The following is a 21772-nucleotide window of genomic DNA, read 5'->3' as shown; positions in this document are numbered from 1 at the left end:
TGGAACTTTGATCTGAAATTTCCTAATCCTGCATTTTTTGATCCTGTGTAGCATGCGATCTCAGGAGTTTAGTCCAGCAGGTTGTTTTTTTCTATTTCTTTTCTTTCTGTCACACTGACTTCACAAATTCTAGGAAAGTTCAGCTTCAGTCTTGAGCCCTGAGCCTGTCAGTGGAGAAGATTTATGAAAGGAAGAGTATACCCTACTGCCAGCGTTTTATTGTTAGGTGTAGCATAGAAAGAAATCTGAAAGTTATAAATGTTTGTATGTTGTGGTCTCTCTTTGGCATGAAATGTAACAGCTATCCTTAATGATAAAATGGGAATAAATAAGTGTATGTCTTAAGTTTAGGCTTTGTTAAGTTTTTACAACAAAAAGCAGCAAGCCAGGCAGCTATTTATTCCTGATCCATGGAAACTCTACTTCATGAAAAAGCATTCATGGAAAAGTCAATGCGTTTGAGTCTTAGCCATGACATAAACCCCTGCTTGGTTTGTTGATGCAAATGTGTTTGGGGGCGGCGGGTTTAAGGCACAGGTAAGAGTTTCTGAACAGAGAGACTAAACCTGCAATTTTGAATTTACATTTCTGTCGTATTCATTTGAAATATGAACTTCTATTTTCATTGTGCATTTTAGTCTTTTAGCCTGTGAATATTGCTGCCCTGAGAAGCAAATAGGGGAAGCAGAAGAAATAAGGCTTTTGATGACACTTAAATTTAAAACATGAGCTCTTGATGAAATGGTGCAGCAAGCACCTTTGCAGAGGACTTGAAAAATCAAAATGTCTTGATAAAATGCGCATGGAGATACTGTGCTGGAGCAAGACCTGATTACTTCTTTGCCACTGGAAATGCCACTGGAGATGTTCCCAGCTCATAAACTGAGCAGAAAGCATTGATTTCACGATCTGAGAAAAATGTAAATGTATAAACTTTGGGCTTCAGTATTCTTTTTGGGTCGGGTTGCCCAGGGGCTAGTCGGTGAAAGACAACAGCATTTCCTTTGACTCTGGGACTGTCACTTACATGTTGTTTATACATTAAAAAAAATGTGATCAGAATGACTGCTCTGGTAGTCTTACCGTTCAGAATAAATGTCAATATCAAGGACTATCTGTGTGCATCAGTGCAACCCAAGACTCGGTACAGACCTTAATATAGAAATTGCTAATAATTAAAGACAGTAAGTGATCAGAAGTTACCCGACAGAAATGCTGCTGCTTTCTGATTAGTGAAACCTTTATCAAAAGTGACTGTGGGAGAGAAATAATGGAATTGCCTCCTCTTCTACTGGCAGTGGAGATACAAGCATGGGGCAAAGATTTAACTTTATAGTAAAGACATTTTTAAAGTAAAAAAGGCATTGAAATAGCTATGAAATACGTTAAGCAAATTCAGTCTTTAATACTCCAAGGAGTATTGTTTTCTATCTGATTGTTTGGCAGTGTGTGATTGTTTGGCGTGCCCTGTAGCAAGGGACTGGGCTAGAACCCAGAAGTTCACCTAAAAGAAAATAAAGCTTTTGTAAACTCCTGTAAAGGCCCCTGCTATTCCAGGTTTTATTAGTGCTTTTATTATGGTTTCTTTTAGGCTTCTCTAGTTCATTCCTATAACTTGTCAGGCATACAATGTAGTTCATGTCTGTCTTAAAGCTAGCTGAGAAGAGCTGTCTAGAAAAGCCATCAGTGTCAAACGTGTATCGTTAGTGTTATGTCAGCCCATTTCCAAGCCTTGTCAATACAATTTCTGCCCTTTTGCTGACAACATTTATGCTTTAAGACAACAGCATAATGACTAGCTACTGTGTGGTAATGACTAAAAGTCCCCAAAGGAAAAGTTCCTCTGTTTTATTAAACATGATGTTCACAGCTGGGATAGGGGGGTTTCATGGGTTTGGTTTTTTTTTTTTTGGTTTGGGTTTTTACTGATGGTGGGTGTAATAGGGATTTTCATGAAACTATTTTAAAAGCAGGTCTGTATTGTAAGAGCATTTAAGAAAATGTCTTGTCTGCCAGGGTGTCCTGAGGAATTAAAGGTTCAAATGCAGATGTGTCATACCAGTATTTTAGGTCTTCTCATATATTTTTGTTTGAAGCATATATGTATATTTCTTAGAAGAAGATTATATAAATCAAAAATTAAAAAATAACAAAATTACAACATCCTACCTTCTGCATTTCATAGATCACCTAAATTATAATAATCTGCACCTAAAATATAATAATCTAAACCAAAATGCTCTGTTAATTCATGACAAAACTGTAAATAAATAAATAAATAAATAAGCAAGCTCACAATTACACTGAGATTTCACTTCCTGGATTGAAAAATTGAATTGCAGGCTCATAGCTCCCTTGAGTGTTTGAAAAGAGAATAGCAGCTCTTAATAACAGTGCACTTTCCTGTGAGAGGTGGATGTTCATATCATTACCATTTTTCTGGCAAATTTTCAACCACCAGCAGCAAAAGTTTTCATTGATTGCCTCCTGCTGTAAGGCAGTAATGATACCGCTGCCTCTTTCTTTCATGAACTGTGGGAATTGGAGAAAATAAGGGAAGCTAGAGCTATTAGATATGGATAAAACACAATTCAGGCAGAGCTATTTCCGATGTCACTACATAAGGTCTGGCAGACTAATTCTTACACAGCTGCACTAAATATAGAAAATAGGTTTACAATGCAACAGTGGAGAATCCAAAGTAAAAATCGATCAAGATGCTGTAAAGTCAGCCGCTCCCTAGAAAATGAGAAGGTGTCGCGTGCACCTTTTCTCTGAAAATCAGATCCCTCTTGCCATGACTAGCGGAGAGGAGCTGCTGTTGTTGATCAAGAAGAATAAAACATTGTGCAATTATCCCAAAGCAATACTGTTACCATTTGGTCAAGGGTTACCATTTTCTTAATTGTTACAATCCAGTGATGGTAAGGGGGGGAAAAAGCTATTTGTGAGAAATATTGGTACATATTTCACTTGAGTGTGTTTGCCCTGTGAAGGTGGCTTAGGCATAGGAAATAGATGGAGGTGTTTGTGGTTATTAGCATCAGAATTGCACTGAGCTGTCAGAAAGTGATCCCTGATGTCTGACTCTGTCTATTTATAATTGACAGGAAAACTTGCGTTCATTTTGATGATGCAGAATCAAGTGCAGCTGGAGGAAGGGAAATGGGGAAACTTGAGCTAATGTAGTAATGGAATGCAGGAGTTTGTGCATATACAAATCTTTGTCATAAATCTACAGTTAATTGTTTTTCATTCATTTTCATGACTTGGGATTGTGAAAATTTAGTACTTCATTAAGGAAGCAGCACAGTGATCTAAATCTGTATCTTAATGTAGGAAATGCTTCGTGATACTGATGTCCTTTTGACTAAGATACTGAATTTAAGCTTATTTGTCTTTACCATTAAGGAACCTTTCATCTATCAAGTATGACGAACAATTTCCTCAGATAAAAGTGCCTTGTGATTTACTTTTATTTTTTTTTGTGAAACAAATATATTTAGTTGTCAGTACCTTGTTCTCCAAATCACTGCTGTAATGTTTACCTTGCATGCGAGCTCAGCGCTGTTGCAGTAAATATATGTGAAAGCTAAATAAAGTATAACAAGAGTTCAGAGCACTTGTGTGTTGCTAAATTATTAATTGAGGATTTTATGGTTTTGAGATTTACAACTAGTGTATCAGTTTTAGCACAAGACAGTGATACGTACATCTCTGGTCTGCTCTAGCTTCTCATTATCACAATCTCTGCATATACATAATGCATAAACGCATCTAGAAGGCACATAGAGAGTGTGCACAGAGGGTGAATAGAACAACAGGTCTTTATTTAAAAAATTAGAAATAAACCAGCAGACTGAGACCACCTTCTTGTCTTGGCATCTCTTGTCATATAATGCGGAATAATTCCACTTGCCAGAAATACAAGCAACATGAATGAACCTCAAATGTGTTGGGTTGTTGGGGTTCACTGAAATTAGTGAAAGCAAAAGAAAATTACTAAAAAAGCAGTGGGAGATTAGGGTGACACAGTGGTTGCAGAGCCTGTCTACAACAGAGCTGGGAGCTTTATAAAGACGGTATTGCAACACTTACACTCAGTTTTGCCTTTCTCCTTGATAATCTTATACCCTTTCTACAAACCTGCATAATGCAGAAAAGACAGGACCATTTAAAATGTAAAATGAACCTTTGATGTCTTGTATCTCTTACTCGTATGTCTTCAGCAGTGCTAGGTTAGCCCCTAGTCCTATCCAGTTCCTTCTGGGGGGGGAATACGTTGAGAGAATGCATGCTGTGAACCATTATTATTCCAATTTACCTTTAAAAAATAACAAAGAAGGTACATGGGATTGTACAAGATGTTTCCAGTGATAGGGAAGTACTTAAAGCAATCTCAGTAGAGATACTTCCTGGTTTCTGATGCTGAAATGGCTGAAACCTTTGTCTATCTCCAAGGACTGAGCTACTATTTTTTAAAATTAATTTCTCTTGGGTTTAGTGTTCCTTTTGTTTTAGGCAGATTCACACTGAATAAGGTGCTATTTAGTTACAAAAAAGTGATTTGCATTATCTCATGCAAAAATGAAAAGCCATTGTTTAAAATATTTCCAATTAGCCTTCCATATTAAAGTTGGAAAAGGCTATGTATGCATGGGGCACAATCTGAATCTATCGTTAATCCTGTTTCTTTTATTGTTTGTATAATTATTAGACACTTATATAGATGCTACTTCCGGATCAGGTAATAGAAGAAATAATGTCTTGACATTATGGATTTGTGGATTGATATTTCTCTTATGTTTACAACCATGGGCTTTATGATCCTGCGTATGACTGTTGAGCTGAGATGTAGGGAAAGCCTTTCATAGGGACATTGCGGTGTAAGCGTTTCCTTTTATTTCTGTATAAACAGACTAAGTCACCTCCAGGTAGTCCTGATGGTTGTTCTAGCTGAACTATTTAAAGAAAAGAAATGGTTGAAAATACAGCTCTGTGTGCATATGCATGTCTATTTTCAGAAATGCTTAATCCAACTAATATTTTTTTAGGATCTTATTTTAATCTTGATACATATGTAAATATGTATGTACACACATGCACTCTACCTGCACAAGTTTCAAGTGAAGATTTTTACCTGTCACCTACTGTAAGCAAGCCCAAACAAACCCTCAAGCTTCGCAGCTTTTAGCAAGGGCTCTCTTTGTGAGATCCTTTCTCTGATGCTTGTAAACTCAGGATTAGTTGTCAAAGCAAAATACAGAGAGGTCATTGGAAATACAAAAGTACGGAATATGATAAATCGTGTCTGTACAGAGCTGAATTGGAGTGGTATAAAAATGAAGCATTATGTCATCTTCATTTTTTTATGCTGCCTCGTAAACACCCTAAATTTGACCCAGATGTAAATAAATTACATTAAATATTTATTAATGTAATTTGTGCTGCATTACGATAGTCAGTCAGTTTCCTTGTCTTGCATTTCAGCTCCGTACTCCTACAGAGAAAAATTATATCCAGTTGCTCTCAAGCAATTAAACCATACTTTAAAACAGGAGTATTTAATCACACAAATAAGGAGGAGTGACAGAATCAGGATCTGAAGAATTTTCAGGAACCCCTGCAATCTCTTGCAGAAACTTTCCATGCACGTTCATTACTATGAGGGATGGTTTAAGTTTTAGTAACACTGGTATTTAGAACAATGAAGCATCAAAACCTTGTCTTTTTGCTAAAGTAAAAAACCAACCAACCAACCAAAAAACCCAAAAACCATAAGCAAGCAAGAGAAAGGAAGCTTCTAGCCTTTTTTGCACTTACAGAAGTTCAAAAGTGAGTTTCTGAAACTTACCTAGAAGTACAGGCTCTGAAAGGAAAGCGTAGGCACAGGTTTGACCTTGGTCTGAACTGGGCATCAGTGAACTAGTAAGTGGAGCCTTAGCAGAAGCATTGTCCCATTCTCTGGTAGATAGTGTGCTCCGCAGATTTTCCGTTCTTGAATAGAGGCAAAAATGGAAATCTTGACAGCTCTCACAAATCTGATTGAAATACTTTCTTTTTGACAAATTTAGGGTTTGTCTTTGACCTTGACATTTTGAAAATTTATGTTCAGTATGCCTGATACAGGAAGCAAACTTTCTTTTTGTCTGATCCATCTTTTGGCTTTACCAGGTCTATCTCATTAACGTCTTGTAGAATTCATTCTCATTTTCCTTACTAACAGGTTAATACAGGTGGTCAACTGAGCTTTTTTATCTAATATTTTATCTACTTAATTTCGATGTTTTCAGTCTAAAATTCGGGGTTGTTTTCAGTACGAGCATGGGAGTCTGGTGAGGAAAATCACAAGAGAGGCAATTAACTTAAAGCAAACCAGTTTAATGGGTCTGGAATATATTCTAGTTAAGTATTGTTTCTGCTTACCATTACTTTGCGAGGACCTGTTCCCTCTGGAAGTATCATGTTCTGTAAAACGTATGTATTTCACTGATACTGCTGCTCTTGAAATTCGTTCTATCAGTCTCTTAACAATTGTGCTGCATTTAAATGTACGCAACAGGTGAAACTCCGCAATTACCCAGCTCCCTAAATTCTGAGCATACTTTCAGAAAATTCTGGTATGAAGCTCTACAGTGCTCTTTCCCCAGTCCACTCTAACGTAGGGTCCAGACGAGCGGCTTTATAAAGAAGGAATTAATTTCATTTTCACTTTAGCACATTTTCTTGTGTTCTCTGGTTCATATCACATCTGTTACAATTTCTGTAATGAGCAGCTTAAAAATAACACACCTAAAAATAAGTAACGTCATGCCGCTGAGCCGCGTTGACGGCTTGCTAGCTAATGAAGCGTATGCCAGTTGCTCTGCCTGTCGTTGTTCTAGTGCATTTGCGAGTCACTAGGAGTTAGTTACACCTGGGCGCTAGTGCTGCAGCCTGAACTCCATGAGCCGGTGGCAGAATTCGCCTGGACTCGTCTGTCAAAAACCAGGAGGAATTTTTAATAACGGCGCTTGTGCAGGAAACGGTCCCCCCTGAGCGGTGGCCGTACCTAGAGGGGAGCGTGGCAGCCCTGGGGTCCCGCCGCCGCCGGGGCCGTGTCCCCGTCCGGCGCGGGCTGCCTCGTGCCGTGACGCCCTGGGCAGCCACGGACCCCGCGGTCAGGCGAGGGGTGAGCGGTGCTGCGGGGCACGAGCTCTTCCCCGGCCTGCGGTCGCTGACACGGGAACTCTCACCCTGGCTTGGAAAAGGGAACTTGTCGGCCTGTGCTCTGCCGGGAGCTGCAGGTGGGAGCCGAGCTCCAGAGCCGGTCCTTGTTGACGCGCCCCTCTCGGAGGGGTTCGAATAGCTTCTCGGGGGGCTTCGTTTAAACCGTGGTTATGTTTTGCCCTGGTGAGTATTAGTTCTCCGAGCGGTTATCTCAGGTGATGTGCAGCCAGGTCCGCTGGAAATAGTTCCTGTGGGATTTCCTTGTAAAGGAGTCCCAGTGCAGGGAGGAGTTCCTCGTTTTAAATCCTGCTGCTGAACCGAAGGAAAGGTTGGAGCGATTCCCTACGTGATGTGGAGATTGTTCTCCCCGTTAAACTGTCTCTGACAGAAGAAACATTCATCAAAATGCTGGCAAAACCACTTGTATTCTTACGGGATGGATCAGCCTGTGTTAAATGGTGGATATTGTCTTGGAATACCTTGCAGGGTGTTCAATCCCTGTAGCGTTGTTTCCAGCTATGCTGTTTCGTGCTACCTTTCCGTTAAGCGACAGTGTTTTTTCCTAAATTACCGGCATTTTGGTTTATGAGGGGGAGTTTATTTCTTAATTCTGTAAGGGCTAGAAGGGTATGAAGCGGGCAAGCCCTTTAATTAAAATATACAAGTGCATTGCTGCTCTTGTTCTCTGATGAATCGAACACTGAGTATATTAATACTAGTAATGGAACATAATGGCTCCTTTTCAAAAGTAAAGATAATTATTTCACAAACACGAAACTAACCTTGCTAGATAATTGCTTATTGAAATCTGATGCTGTGCAACAAGTGGGGGATTATTAACAGCAGACTCCCATGGTCATCTGTTATATCATTATATCCTGTATGTTACAGTGATAGGGCTATCATTGCATTAAAAGCATACCCCTTTTCTTGGAGATGCATGTCAATTCTTGATTAAGGATTTTGATTGCATTAAATTGTTGTGTTGTCCTCCAAAATGCTGGGGAGCTCTGCATAAGTTTTGTCAGATGTGGGTCATATAGGTGTATGTTACTTGCTGAATGAAAAACAACCTTTACTCCATTTCCATTTTGCTGATTTTTTTTTTTTTCTTGTGTTTTCTTAAAACCACAAACCAGTCCTTGTGTTTTTAAATGCATGTTCATCCAGCAGGCACCATGAGATCCGTGGAGATTTTAATCTACTGGAAAAAAGTGTAACTTATATCATGAACTGGTGAAAAGAAGGTGGAAGGTAGCAAACTCTCAGGCTGGAGAGACAATTTTCAGATTACATGAGTAATGAAACCCAAAATAACTTTAAAGAGATATATTAGATTTCAGTCATTTGAAGTCTTTAAATCAAGAGCGAGCCTTTTGTTCAAATACATGGTGTAACTTAAACCAAGCAGCGGTCATTTAAGCTTTGAATTTTCCCTATGAGCTACATAAGACACCTGCTTACTTAGCTTGAGGCAAATGGCTTGGCTAAGTGGAGAGCCTTGAATTTGAACGGTGCACTGCTTCACTGCTTTTGCTCTTAGGTTCTCAATCCCAGGTTCAAGAGCAAGCTAGCTGCTGCATTTTACTGACTGGCAGCTCACTGGCTGCTACAACCTGCACCGGCTTCCCTTCAGAAGAGGATGTTTTGGATGGGTCTTTTGCCTTGTGGACCAGGGTGACGGGATGCTCCTGACAACTGACCCTGCCATGTGCTGGTTGTCCTCTCTTCTCACCACCTCCAGTGTGCTTTGAGATTCTGCAAGTGGTCCACACAGACCTGAGATGGTTTTCCGGTTATCTAAGTGCGTCCTTTCCAGAGCAAATCTTGTGACGAGGATTACTGGCTTCAAAACAGGTTTTCTGAAGCCTGCAATGGTACCTTGTAAGATGGTTACAAACATTGTTTGGGACAATGTCTTACAGTGAAATCTTCCTCTACGCTAATAAAAAATTTCATGCCACTTCATTTTGTGACTAAGAAGTTAAATTATGTTTTTCATCATCATGGTTGATGGTAAGAGCTTAACCTTGCTATAGTCAGTTTAACAGTTTTCATCGAGAGTAGTCCACCAACGCTACTCAAGACTATAGTGGCAAGCATAAAAAGCACTAAAAACATGTAAAGTTTTCTACAACAAATGTTGTACAAAAAAATCAATTTGTATCAAAAAGGCATTACTTACCTAATCATTCATGACTGAAAAAAGCCACGTGAAAAATTGCCTTATTTCAAAAGGCAATCATGAAGGCTTCAAAGTATATATAATCTCATTTCTCCACTCTCATTTTATCTGCTTTCTCTCCCTGAACTGGAAAACTGCTGTCATAACTGTATCTATTTCCTGTAGGAGCTATTAGTCAGTAGCATTACATCCGCTTAAATGTGATCACTTTTCTGTATGTTACTGATATGCTATTATCACGTAATATTGCTCATCCATCAGAGGTTGCTGTGTTTTCTGCGCTGATTGTAGAATAGGGGAGAGCTGAAGTGTCCTCTAAAAAAAAAAAGTTCAGATTCCAAAACATTTCAATAACACTCTCTCTCTCTCTCTCTCTCGTTACTCACCTATGTTACAGTGCACAGCCTTCTTGTGGTGTATTTCAAGGTTGTAACGTGAAATGTTTCTCTGCTTTTAATTCCTAAGCAATAGCGCTTTAACCATCAGTTTTGAGTGTAACCATCTCGGTTCTTCTTTATTTAAACGGGAGATTCAATAAAAACTCCATCTGGCTTCCATAGGAGCTTGCACTAGTCCTTGGAAATTGATTTTATTTTAATTTTTTTTAAGGACACAAGGAACTGTGGCCAGGATTAGAACCTCTTCCTCCTGCAGAATACTTGCCAGATGGCAAGTTTATTGAATCTGGTTTTAACTTACTAGGGCTTAAAGGAATGAACGCAGCTCGGAGAAGTGGGTGCTACGTTTCTACTTCAAAGGTCTCCTTCAAAATCAGCCTCCAAAGATTTATATGCAGAGTGTAGTTGTGACCTGGGCAGTCTGTTGCATACCTCTCATCTCTTTCAGTGCTTGAAACGGAGTTAGAGAGTGACACAAACCACTTTACAAAATCCCAGTTATTTTGTGATCAGCAGCACTGGGTGAATCTTGTTACATGGCTAAATCAAATTTAGATTATTTTATTTTATTTTATTTTACATCCTAAGTTTCTACAGTGTTGTAAAGTCTCTTCACTTGAAATACTGGTTTTCTAAGTAAAACATGGAAGTATGTCATATCTACTGGTGTCACTTAAAACTATCCTTAGGTGTTGTCCTTAATGCAGAAGTGTGCTCTGTACTAAAAACTAACACTTTTTATGGTCAGAATTTAGTTTAATCAGCTTTTAGGTTTGGATCAGGGAGAAAAAGATCATGCTTCTACTTAAATTTCTTACAGCGGCTTTTCCTAATTTATTAAAGTGGCTTTTATATTTGTCAAAAACATCTCTGATTAATTAGTGATGCAAATTCTAAATTATTTTGTGAAGGAATCCTCCTCTCTTTTCAAAATACAAAGCATTGGTTTGCATTTCTGTTATCTACAGAGAAATCAAATTTTTATATTACAGGATTTTCCCCCCCTTTTTTCCTGAGAACAGAGACGACTGCTCCTGTCAACTGATGCCAAAGAATTTCAGAAAGTCTGCAGCATAAATACTAACTTTTTCTTTCCAATGCGGAGCAGTCAGGATGCATGCAGAGTTTCAGATGTTTAAGTGGCAATGTCTGTCTTAGTTATTCATGTGATTTGTTAAACACGACTGCGTACATACTAGCGTGCAGTGTGGGCCCAGATTTGTAGAGCAAAGCATGTGAAGTTTAACATACTTATTTAAGACAAGGAAATAAATAATTACAACTCAAAGTATCCCATTTTTCCCTTTTCCTTTCCAATTTCACACTTACACATCCATACTGTTTATATATATTCTAGTTTCTCTATGCTCCTTTTACTGGAGGTGATTTCATGTCTCTTGCTACGGTGCCAGCTCTTACACTGCGTGATGTGTTTGTGATGCTGAGCACACAGCATCACTTGTGTTAGAACTGTTCACGCCAGTCTTAGAAATAAGGGAAAAAGTAAATATTCCTCTGTCCTGTAGCTAATGTTGTATAAGCCTCATCTGTATACATCAGTGGGTTAAAAGTCATTTTTTAGTCTTGAGCGGTGAATTTTCAGTGTTGAATTTCTTGTGAGGAAGTTTTCATAATTCTAGAACCAAGATTTTGTAGAAAATACCTCAAGGATATCTATTTGCTTGCACTGGGACTGGGCTTACTATCTGGGTATCACCTTATCCCTCTTGTTAACGAACTGGTTTGTTAGGACTTCTAGCAGTGCATATTCACCAGGTTTTCCTGCACTTCAAAAAAGATAGACGGACTGGAAAAACATTTGAAATTTATTATGAATGTTCAGGAATCTACTTACAAAAAAAGATGATGGTAGCACCAGAATCAGAAGTAATAGTCTTCTTCCAGACAGGGGACGTCAGGAGTTAATGATTTTCTCAAACTCTCCAAAAGATTGTCATTGGCTTCCCTTTGAATTAATTACTTTGGAGTGAATTCACCTACCATATTACTACTTCACCACTTTATTCATATATTGCAGACTATATGTAGGGGAAAAAAAAGGAGCCTCTGTAAATCCAGGGATACTGATGATGTCAGGAATCATTGCAAGGTACAGTGGTTTCTGTGGTATCTCCAAATGAAATTAGAGGTCTCTTGTTTACAGTTTGTTTGTGGTCCTCTCTGTTCAGTAGAACAGTGTATGGATCCAATAATAATAAAAAATAAATACGTGCTACAGCCTGATACTATTTTGAAGATGTTTTGGCATTATGTCCCTAATTTTACTGCTGTATTACTATCGTTTCCAGTTGTATCTGGCTTGATTTAAGCTAAGATAGTCTTGTATCAGTAACATATGGAAACTGTTATTATTTTCATTTGTTCAGCAGATGTGTGAGCCTTTTATATGCCTTACTCCTTATCAAATCAGATTAAATGATGCAAAATTCTGCAGTATGCAAGTATTCTTTTGTGTGGGAGCAAGTATTGACTGTGAGTGCAGGTGAAGTACAAGAGTGACAGTTCCAGTGTTTCAGTGCACACAAATGCAATGAGCATCCCTTTGTACCTTCCTTGCTTATCAAGCGTTCCACTGTCATCATATTTGCAAGCAGTAGAATTGGAAGGAGAGCATTGGAAAGGCATAGGGAGGCCATTCCAAGGTGACCTGGTAAGATGAGATTGGCTCAAGAAACAGGTATCAGGGGGCAGTTGAGCCCTACCAAATGTAAATGTCTGCAGTGTCAGAGGGGTAAAAAATCGGAGAAGAACAATGGGTCAGTCACAGTCATGGTATTAAAAATAAATGTACGTTTCCCTCCCCATTTCAGGCAAGTCAGTTCTCAGCTTTCCCATCTGTCATTTTTTAAATACTTGTAAGACTTTCATATCGATTTTATTTAAACAACTCCCATTTTCTGTACCGGAAATATTGTGCTGGCCTGTTTAGAAAGGGAGGGAGCCACGAAAGGACTTCTATGTAAGAGAAGCTTTATGTAATCCAAGGAAAAGTGTGCGGACCATCAATACATTTCTGTGTTTTCTCTCAACAGAGAGTGTGTTTAGGCTTTTAAAGTGTGTGATTTCATCAAAGGTTTTCTCCTTCTTTGAATATCATCTGTGAGAGAATGGAATGACAGCTGAACGCTCCAGATATGAGCCTAAGTAAAATTTGGCAAGCAAAGCTTCATTAAGTGTTCTGCTTAAACTGGGCCATGTTTACAGCAAAGCATTTTTGCTTTCAAAAAGCAGATGATTTTGTAACTTGAACATAAACTATAGGCCAAATTTTTGGTGGCTACGTCCCTGGCTTGATAGTGGTGAAACTGTACTTATTTACACCAGATGAGGATCTACCTTTTTCCACATCTTTTTTTAATGCTTCCTTAAGCTCTAGAGAGTGAAGCCTTGGTTCTTTGGAAATGCATCTCTTAAGAAAATACTAGTGCAAAAATCACTTAACTTGGAGCACCTCTCCTCTTGTGTGCCTTCCTTTGCAGCTGCCTTTGGTCTCTACTTCCCCAGGAAAGAGTACTCGGAGAATGTTTACATTGAGCAGCCAGCAGGTACGCCACTCCTGCGCATCCATGCCTTGAGGGATTCACATGGGGAAGCGGCCCACTTTCATCTGTGCCAGAATCTTGTCATTTCTCGAGCAAGATCCCATGAAAATCATTGGTTTCAAATCAGAGAAAAAACAGGACTTCTCTACCTCAGTAAAAGCCTGGATAGAGAAGACTTTAACATGCTGTGTAAGTATGAGAAGACGAGCTTTTCTTGTTGAAGTATCTGTTGTTAAAGCAAAGTACGTTCAGATCATGGGATTTATATCCATCAGCATATGAGCGTCAAATTTGGAAAAAACACATCTGCCCTTTTAAAATGAGGAACCAGACCCAACGAAACCCACAACAAATGCAGGGAACCATTTGCCAAAGCAAACACTGACCTGGGACAGATCCAGTTGCTCATACTGTGGACTACAGTACAGTGGGAAAGTTGCATTACTCAAAATACTTTTTTCTGCATTTCACAGCTGTATAAATCACAGCTTTACATTGAGATTTGCAGTTTGTTCATCTACTCATGCAAATTAAGCCAATTCTACTGTGTTAATGCTAGGCGCTTAATGCCCAGACCAATGCAGTTAGATTAGTTCAGACTCTTATATAAAACAGTCCTTGAACTCTGGTAACATGGATTCACAAAGTACATTTGCATGCAACAGCAAACAGCTCTTGGAAGAAATGGTTAAGTGTACCACCTCTCTCCCTCACTTGAGATTTGGCTTTGTTAGAGAAGCTTACTATTGAACGACAGAAATGAATTATCTCAGTTTTTTCCCCTTCTTTTTTATGCTCTAGCACTAAATTGGTTTTGGTGATTTTGATCTATGAGGAAATTAGGTATCATTAGATGGTGGAGAAGGAAATGGGTGAGGAGTTAATGGCATACTGCTGTGATCAGTTGCAGAAATTCTGCTGTTGGAGAGAGTCTGTAGTAACTGTCGAGTCTGTAAGAGCCATATATCAACACTACCCTTTGACTTAGGTGCCTTGATGTTGAAATGTTCCACTTCAGATGCTTACAGCTTTATTTTTTTAAGTGCCGAGTGCTTCGTATCTCACCCATTTTCGCTGCATTTTTGGTACTCGGTCTTCATGAATATCAGATAGCTATTTGTAATTGAACAAAGAAAGAACAGCTATCCAGAACTTGAGAGTCTTGTTTTGTTCATATGGATCAAAGTGACCTAGAGCATCTTTTCAAGTTAATTAGATCTGTTACAGAGATACTATCATTCTGACTATAGTCAAAGCAAGGTAGTCAAAATAATTGAGGCTTGAGGGTGTATTAGTAGATGCCACAGGTTGGTTTTAACTTCTATGTTATCTTTTGACCAGCTCTTTATATTTCAAAACGATGAAGCAATTTGTCGTCTAAACGTAAACGGTTTGGCCCGTATCCTTGACTGGTATAAACTATCAGAATGCTGTGACTTAAATGATAGTAGTTTTGGGTCTGTCCTGAATATCTCTTGCCATTCAGGCACTTTTTTTTCCCTGCTGCCACCCCACTCTGTCCTAGTGCCTCCAGAAACCAGTCCTATCAAAAAGCTGATTACTAATAGTGGCCCGGTTTATATCAGTGTCTTACAGACAGAATGCTGATATTGTTCTGTAAGGTTCTACAACATAAAATTGGTGCTAACGCCCATAGTGTTTTGGCTAGTGGAGTTACTAAGATTAAGGTTTAAGGTCTTCCCACCAGCAGGTGACGTATTGAAGAATTGTTTTATTACATAATAGGACTATATGGTTGTTTGTGGAATAATGGACTAGAGTACAAAATGAGTAAAAGAAATGTTGGCTTGTCTTCTGTAAAATATTTCTGGTGGTTTGGTTTTTTGTTTTGGTTTTGGTTTTTTTTGTTTGTCTGTTTTTGTTTGTTTGGTTTTTTTGTTTTTGTTTTGGTTTTGTTTGTTTTTTTTCTGAAGCTGTAGGAAACTGGATGCCGTTATCAAAGGTGATGCTGTATGTCTTCCTTTCATCCCACCCTTTCCAAGAGAAGGAATGCGATTCTGCTACGCGCACCACGGTTTTCCTCTCCTTGATCAATGCTACTGCACCAGCTTGCAGTTCCCTGACAGCAAGGCAGCTTTGCTTCACAGAAATGGATCTCTCCTTTCACATCAAGGAGAATAAACCACCTGGCACGTTTCATCAGCTCCAGTTACCCTCAGTTCATCATCTGTGTCAGAATCTCAGCATTTCCTACAAACTGCTGGCAGGTAAAACTAGAACTGAGCCACTCACGTACCAGCAATAGATGTAAACAGGTGCACTGTTAAGATCTCTTTTGTAGGAGATCCTCTAGATTGAGTCTATAAAGGAAATTCCGTTGCAAACGTGAACTGAGCCTGAAGATTTTGCCTTTGATATATACAGAGGGGATGGCAAGGAGGACTATCCCCTCCTGTAAGGAAAAGATTGGTTTTAGAAGTTTGCACCTGCAAAGAGCAGATTGGGAATATCCTGAGCTTTAAATTGTGCTGCTTGTAGACCGTAGGATCTTTCCGTCTCTTCCATGTTTTCTGCCTACTCTAATATAACCCCACAACTCCCTTCTGTTTTACTTCCAAGTTTGCCTTTTATCATGCAGTCCAAATGGATTTACTGTATTGGAAAAGAGTATTAAAGAAGGAAACTATCGGAGTCCTGTAATGGGAAGTGATTGTCCCTATTCATACTGTGTGTTTCAGCTGAAGGTATGCCCTTTCGATACAATGAGAACACCACCGGCGTGAGTGTGACACAGCGCCTAGATCGAGAAGAGAGAGAGAGATATGAGCTGATTGCCAAATGTACCGTGAGAGAGGGCTTCAGGGAAATGCAGGTTGAGGTGCCCTTCCTGGTGAATGTGTTAGATGAAGATGACTCTCCTCCCTTCCTTCCCAATGGCACTGATACTGCAGATGCTGTCGTGGAGTTCAACAGGAAAGAGGTAATGTTCTCCTATAGTCCCTGAAGTAGGAGTGCAGTGGTGGAGGCAGGACTACTGGGAAACACCGTGCTCTGGGTAATGGATCTCAGCAACGAGCACATCACCACGCCATACTCTACAGACCTGTGATTGTAAAATGCTGGGTTTGTAGGATTCCTCTCCCCCGAGTTATATCTTATGCAGACCCCAAAGAATGAAGAGTTTGGGTTAGGAATTAAACAGTGTAAAGAAACGTGAGCAGTTCCTGAGGTCAGGATGGACCATTGCTGAGACTGTGGTCAAGATCACCATATCTCCCCATACTGAGCTCTGGCTCTGTATTTGTTACGGGGTTGCTTCCCCTAGGTGGCTGAAATTGCATGTTGTTAGAGCAAGTGTATGTGTGTATCTTCCCATATATGCAAATCTATATAAGATATTGGGACTACATTCAGAACATATATTAGGATGCTGTACCAGTAACAGAAAGCTAAAAGAAGCGGTTGCCTTCTGCAGGCGAACATTGTGCCTGCAAAGGTGTTAAAGTTTCCAGTGTCAGGCTGTTAAGGGAGTGCTCCAGGGTCCTGCTTTGATGGTGTCCTCCCACTTTTCCCGTACGGTGCCAAGGTGATCTTCCAGGAGGTCTGAACCCATGGGTGGCTTTGTGTGTGCCCCCTGCACACATACACACCCCTTGCTTTGGTGGAGAAGTATACAGGTTGGCTCTTTGGCTCTTCTACCGGAGCAACAACCTTTTATAAATCAATGGTATAAAGAAGGCACTTCTTTTAGGGCCTAAATGATGCAATTTTTGTGAGAGAACTTCTGTTCCATAACAACAACATCTTTTTTCGTAGTCAAATTTCCCTTCAAAGTACGTTTTCCTCTTCTTTGTGTCTGGAAGGGAAAATAATGATTTTGGGAGTTTGCTGCCACCTCCCGACTAGAACAAGTCTTGACAAGACACCTATGAACACATTATATTTGCCTGGGCAGAAAGTAATTCCTTTTTACTTTTGTTTTGGTAATTTTCAGATTTGGGAGTTTCATGTAGCTCTGTATGATAGAAAGTGAAGGTCTCATAAAACCGTTTTCTAAAATAAAATATCCTCTTTGAAGTTACATGCCTGAAAAGTGTTCAGAACGTAGTGAATTTCACTGCCATTTTGCAGTGAGCAAAAAAATCATTATCTTTGGAAACTAAACGAACTTGAAACAACAGAATTTCTAATAAAAATCTTAAAAGGCCTTGTGACTTCAGTGTCCAGGTAGACAACAGCAATCTAGTAGACTAAGCAGAAGACAAGACAACCCAGGCCGCTTCTGTCATTTGGGTAATGAGTTTGACCTGTCTGAATGTATTTCATGTCTTTTAAATGCATATATTACTTACCTGCTTTTTTTTTAGTAGTATTGTAGAATAACATTGTTTTTAAAAAATGACAAAATCAAGAGCTGTGCTCGTGCACTCATTTCCTACCTCAAAAGTTTAGCACTGTATTGAGACATAGACTCAAATGATTATATGACAAGTTCTTTTTCACTGCTGCCTTCTTTTGACCTTTCAACTCAGATTCAAATAGGTGTGAAATAGTGGTAACCTGAAGCTTAAAATGAATTTGAATGAAAGTGGGCTTGAGTGAAAATTGTAAGGTTTTATTTGACCAATATTTCAATCTCTTAAACACATATCAGAGGAAGACAGCTTCAGGTCATTCAGCAATGTCATTTATTATTTCCTTCTAGGGAACTGTTCTTGCAACACTAACTGTATACGATGCAGACACCACACCTATTTATCCCCTTGAAAGCAGCAGAAAGAAATACACAGGAACCATCATTACCGATGATCCCTGGATAAGTGAAACATTTCGGGTAGAGCACATCTTCGATGAAATCCACTTCAGCCCAAATGGCAGCCAAGTGAGGGGAACTCGACATGAGTACAGTAAGGTCTCTTTCTTCAGATAAAGGAGAAGTTGCTTGTTAGTAATTGACCGATAAGCTCTTGAACTTTTCCAAGCATTTTGTAAATATTGAGTCAAAGAAAGCTGAGAAATTTCAAGTTAAGCAAATGCAGACTTTTAAGCATGTACTGAAAAAAATGGAGTTTGTGCATCTTTGGGATAGGGAGCATACGGGATAATGTTGTGTATACCGATAACCAAGAGGTTCTGATTGCAGGGTTCTCGGCATGGTAGGTAGAAGGGAAGGGGACCTCTCCAAACATCTTGCATGGCACAGACTGTAACTCTATGGGAGCATATTTTCATATTTAACTCACCTTCTGTTTCCTGTTAGGAATAACTCTGATATGTATCATTTCGATATGTATAATTTTGTTGGGATTGCAGTATCAAAATACACATTTGCAGATGATGTGGGTTGGTAATGAACTAATCTTTTCCTTTGCAGAGCTGGTACTGAATAAAAGTATTTCAGTCACAGAGCATCGTTCCTTCCAGTTGGATGTTTTGGTGAATGACACAGAATTTCATGGCCCAGAAAGATCAGTGATTCTTCATTTCAATGTCTCCATCCTCCCTGTTAGCATTCAGTTTCCAAACATGACTTACCAGTTCACAGTGAATAGAAATGCTGAACGCTTTGCACAAGTAAGAACTGTGTTAATTATACTTACATGCTTTTAGAGACAGAGGTTAATAAATAGATTACTGTGGCGAGATGCGTTAAAGCATTGGTTTTAGCTGTTTTAAGTAGAATTAATGAAAAATGTGGTATCAGTGGTTGTTGCTGGAAGCAGTGGGTAGCAGGTAGACTGGACACTAGCTCTCCTGTCACGCAATAACAGAGGAGGGGCCACACATGGAAGTACTAATAGAGAAAAATAACATGTGTTATAGACAGGAGGACTTACAACCATGAGTGGCTTAGGCATGAATAACTGGAAGAATGTCAAGGACAAAAAAAGAAACTTGACCCAGCTATTGGAGTCCCAGCTGTACATATTCCAGTATCTTAATGGCTTTTCTCTAGATAACGGCTAGTTAGTAATTAATGTGTTTCCTAATCTAACCGTCCTTTTAGCTTAATCACTACCGTTGCCATTAATAATGCCTTCCAGAAACACTTTCTAACAGGTTGACATTAATCAGGTGAAAATTACAATGTAATTCCTATGGAACATGTACATTAATAAAGAACTAGTTCAATATAATTAATGTTATGAAAGTGAATATTAAAAACATCAGTGATGAGCCATTTTGGGAGATCTGCTGGAAAGCATACCTCATAACTAAATAAAGCTATACAACTGCCTCTGTATTTGTAGCAGAGAGGAGGACTGAGACTAAAATACGGTGATCCCAATTGCAGAGAAAACCAATTCATTAGAAGACTTCTAAAGGAGAATTCAGTTTTATTAATATTTAAGCTTCTGGCTAATTGTAAAAAGAAACAAAAAAGAAAGTTAGTTATATTAGGTGTTCTTATATTTAATCTGATGAAATGCAGTATGGCTTGATAGCTCTTCACAGTACGGAACAGGTCTTACATGACCAATAAAAATGCTACTGCTTCGTCAAGAGACATTTTACCTGTAGTCTGCACTGAATATCCTAAATAAGAGAAAGATACCAAGTTTGCTCACATAGTGGGCTACCTACAAAAAGCTACTTCTTTATGACATTTTGTGATGCCTTGTGGCTGCAACTTTTAAATTTGCAGTCTGTTAGAAACTTCAGAGCATATTCTGTGCTTTTTGTGCAGAACACAATATTTTTTTATGTTAGGTTTGGGGTTTTTTGTAGCACCAGATTGTGAAAGCTTTATTCTCAGCAGTGTAAAAAAACTGTTGCCCAGAGATAGGGTGAAAACAGTGGGTTTCCCCTAGAAGAAATAATAGCATAGGTGTGTAAGATACTTGTGGTCAAGCTCTTAGTGTCTAGAAATGGGCTGCAACTGTATGTATGTCACAGCATGACTGTAATTGTAACAAGTGTGGAAACTTAACTTAGGTATGTATGAATATAGATGAATTAATTCATTTTTGGGGCATGTGCATGTGTGTGTATGTATATGTATAAATATACACATATACGCACAGATTTTATATATAGGTGTATGCATACAATAACATTATGAATGAATGAAAGAGTTCCAAATTAAATTTGGTTAAACCATATTTATCTGTGCATACCCTAGATTACTTGAACAGATTCGTTTGGAGTCTGGGACCATATAGTTTTCTAGGTCCAGAATGCAAAGCAAAACAAACAAACGAACAAAAAAAAACCAGAACAAAACCCGGTTAACTTTTAAAGCTGCTGGTTTTGCATGTTGTCAGGACAGTCAAACATCTGAAAGGGAATTTTAGGGCTTCTGGAAACCATGGTGCTTCCCAATAACTGTGCAGTTTCACTGGGTGGCAGTAGTAGCAGGGAAAACTGTTCCTGGCAAGAACTCCAGGTCTGTGGGAAGAGGTGTTTCTTTGTGCTGCCCAAACACAAATTCACAAAGAGATTTTGTTCTGATTCTCAACCATCAAAGTGCAAAATTCATCCTGGCTCTGGAGGTGGTGTTCTCAATCAGTTAAAGTGTCATCCACTTACTTCCGAGACGGGGTTTGAATTTACAGTGTGCGTGGCTTGGAGCACAAGTCAATGTAAGCAGCTTAGTCCCCAGCACTTCGCATTATTAAAGTCGTCTGCATAATTAGCCGTGATGTGCCAGAGCAGTGAGGAAAAGTACTGGGCCAAATCAATATGAAGGCTGAACTGTCTCTTGCCCTAAGGAAAACACAAGAGCGTGAAGAAATGATTAACTGCTGGGCTGATGCCATTTGTCTATTTGAGCAGCTAAATGAATTGAATAACAGAAGCATGGCCTGACGGTACAGGCTTGCCCAGTGGCATTTAACTTATCAAAGGACTTAAAGCTCTATTGACATTTACCGAGACAAATGACGAATAACATTGGCTGAGATTTTTAGAGAGGTTATATGTCCAAATGTCCCTGGAATTCAGTGAAGAGGAACATTATCATTATCCAGACTTTATTAAACTCTGGAGCTCAAAAGATGGATTTTTCTGTTCCTATTTCTGATAATGGTATTTCTGTGTTAACTATTGAGAGTCTTGCAAAATGCACCTTTGTAGGTTACTCCCCTGTATGTTGATAATTCCGATTACCAGGCTATTTTTCACCCTCCTCATGAGAAAGAGGAGCTGCCTGCTTCCCCCTCCTTCCCCTGGGGCTGTACTGAGAGCTGTGCTGACTCCAAGAACCTTGGTGCAGAGTGAAGTTACGAGCTTGGGCTTTCCCACATGGAATCAGGCAAAAAAAGAAAGCCTATCTTTCTTGTAGAAATTTCAGGGGGGAGGGCGGGGAGAGGGGCATTTTTAGCTTCCCCTGAAATTATACAGAGAAAGCAAAACTGGCCCATGTGCTACTCTAAGGATAATCTGCTCTTCAGGGACCCCGAATTTATGGGGTCTTCTCCATCCCCTTTGCAGGAAATTTCGTTTCATAAAAAGGT

General features: G+C 39.2%; 1 protein-coding gene across 1 annotated transcript in view; it reads left to right on the top strand.

Annotated features, from left to right (window-relative positions):
- Nucleotides 1–21772, top strand: part of RET (ret proto-oncogene) — an 85751-nt gene that overhangs the window by 32717 nt on the left and 31262 nt on the right. Inside the window, exons 2-6 of the mRNA XM_049809828.1 lie at nt 13293–13544; nt 15290–15583; nt 16055–16296; nt 18022–18223; nt 18691–18890. Coding sequence (XP_049665785.1) covers nt 13293–13544; nt 15290–15583; nt 16055–16296; nt 18022–18223; nt 18691–18890 — 1190 coding nt within the window. The remainder of the gene's footprint in view (nt 1–13292; nt 13545–15289; nt 15584–16054; nt 16297–18021; nt 18224–18690; nt 18891–21772) is intronic.

The sequence above is a fragment of the Accipiter gentilis genome, chromosome 9 (assembly GCF_929443795.1).
Source record: "Accipiter gentilis chromosome 9, bAccGen1.1, whole genome shotgun sequence".
Classification (NCBI taxonomy): Eukaryota; Metazoa; Chordata; class Aves; order Accipitriformes; family Accipitridae; genus Astur; species Astur gentilis.
The sequence above is the reverse complement of the archived record's forward strand: the minus strand, read 5'-3'. Positions and strand labels throughout refer to the sequence as shown.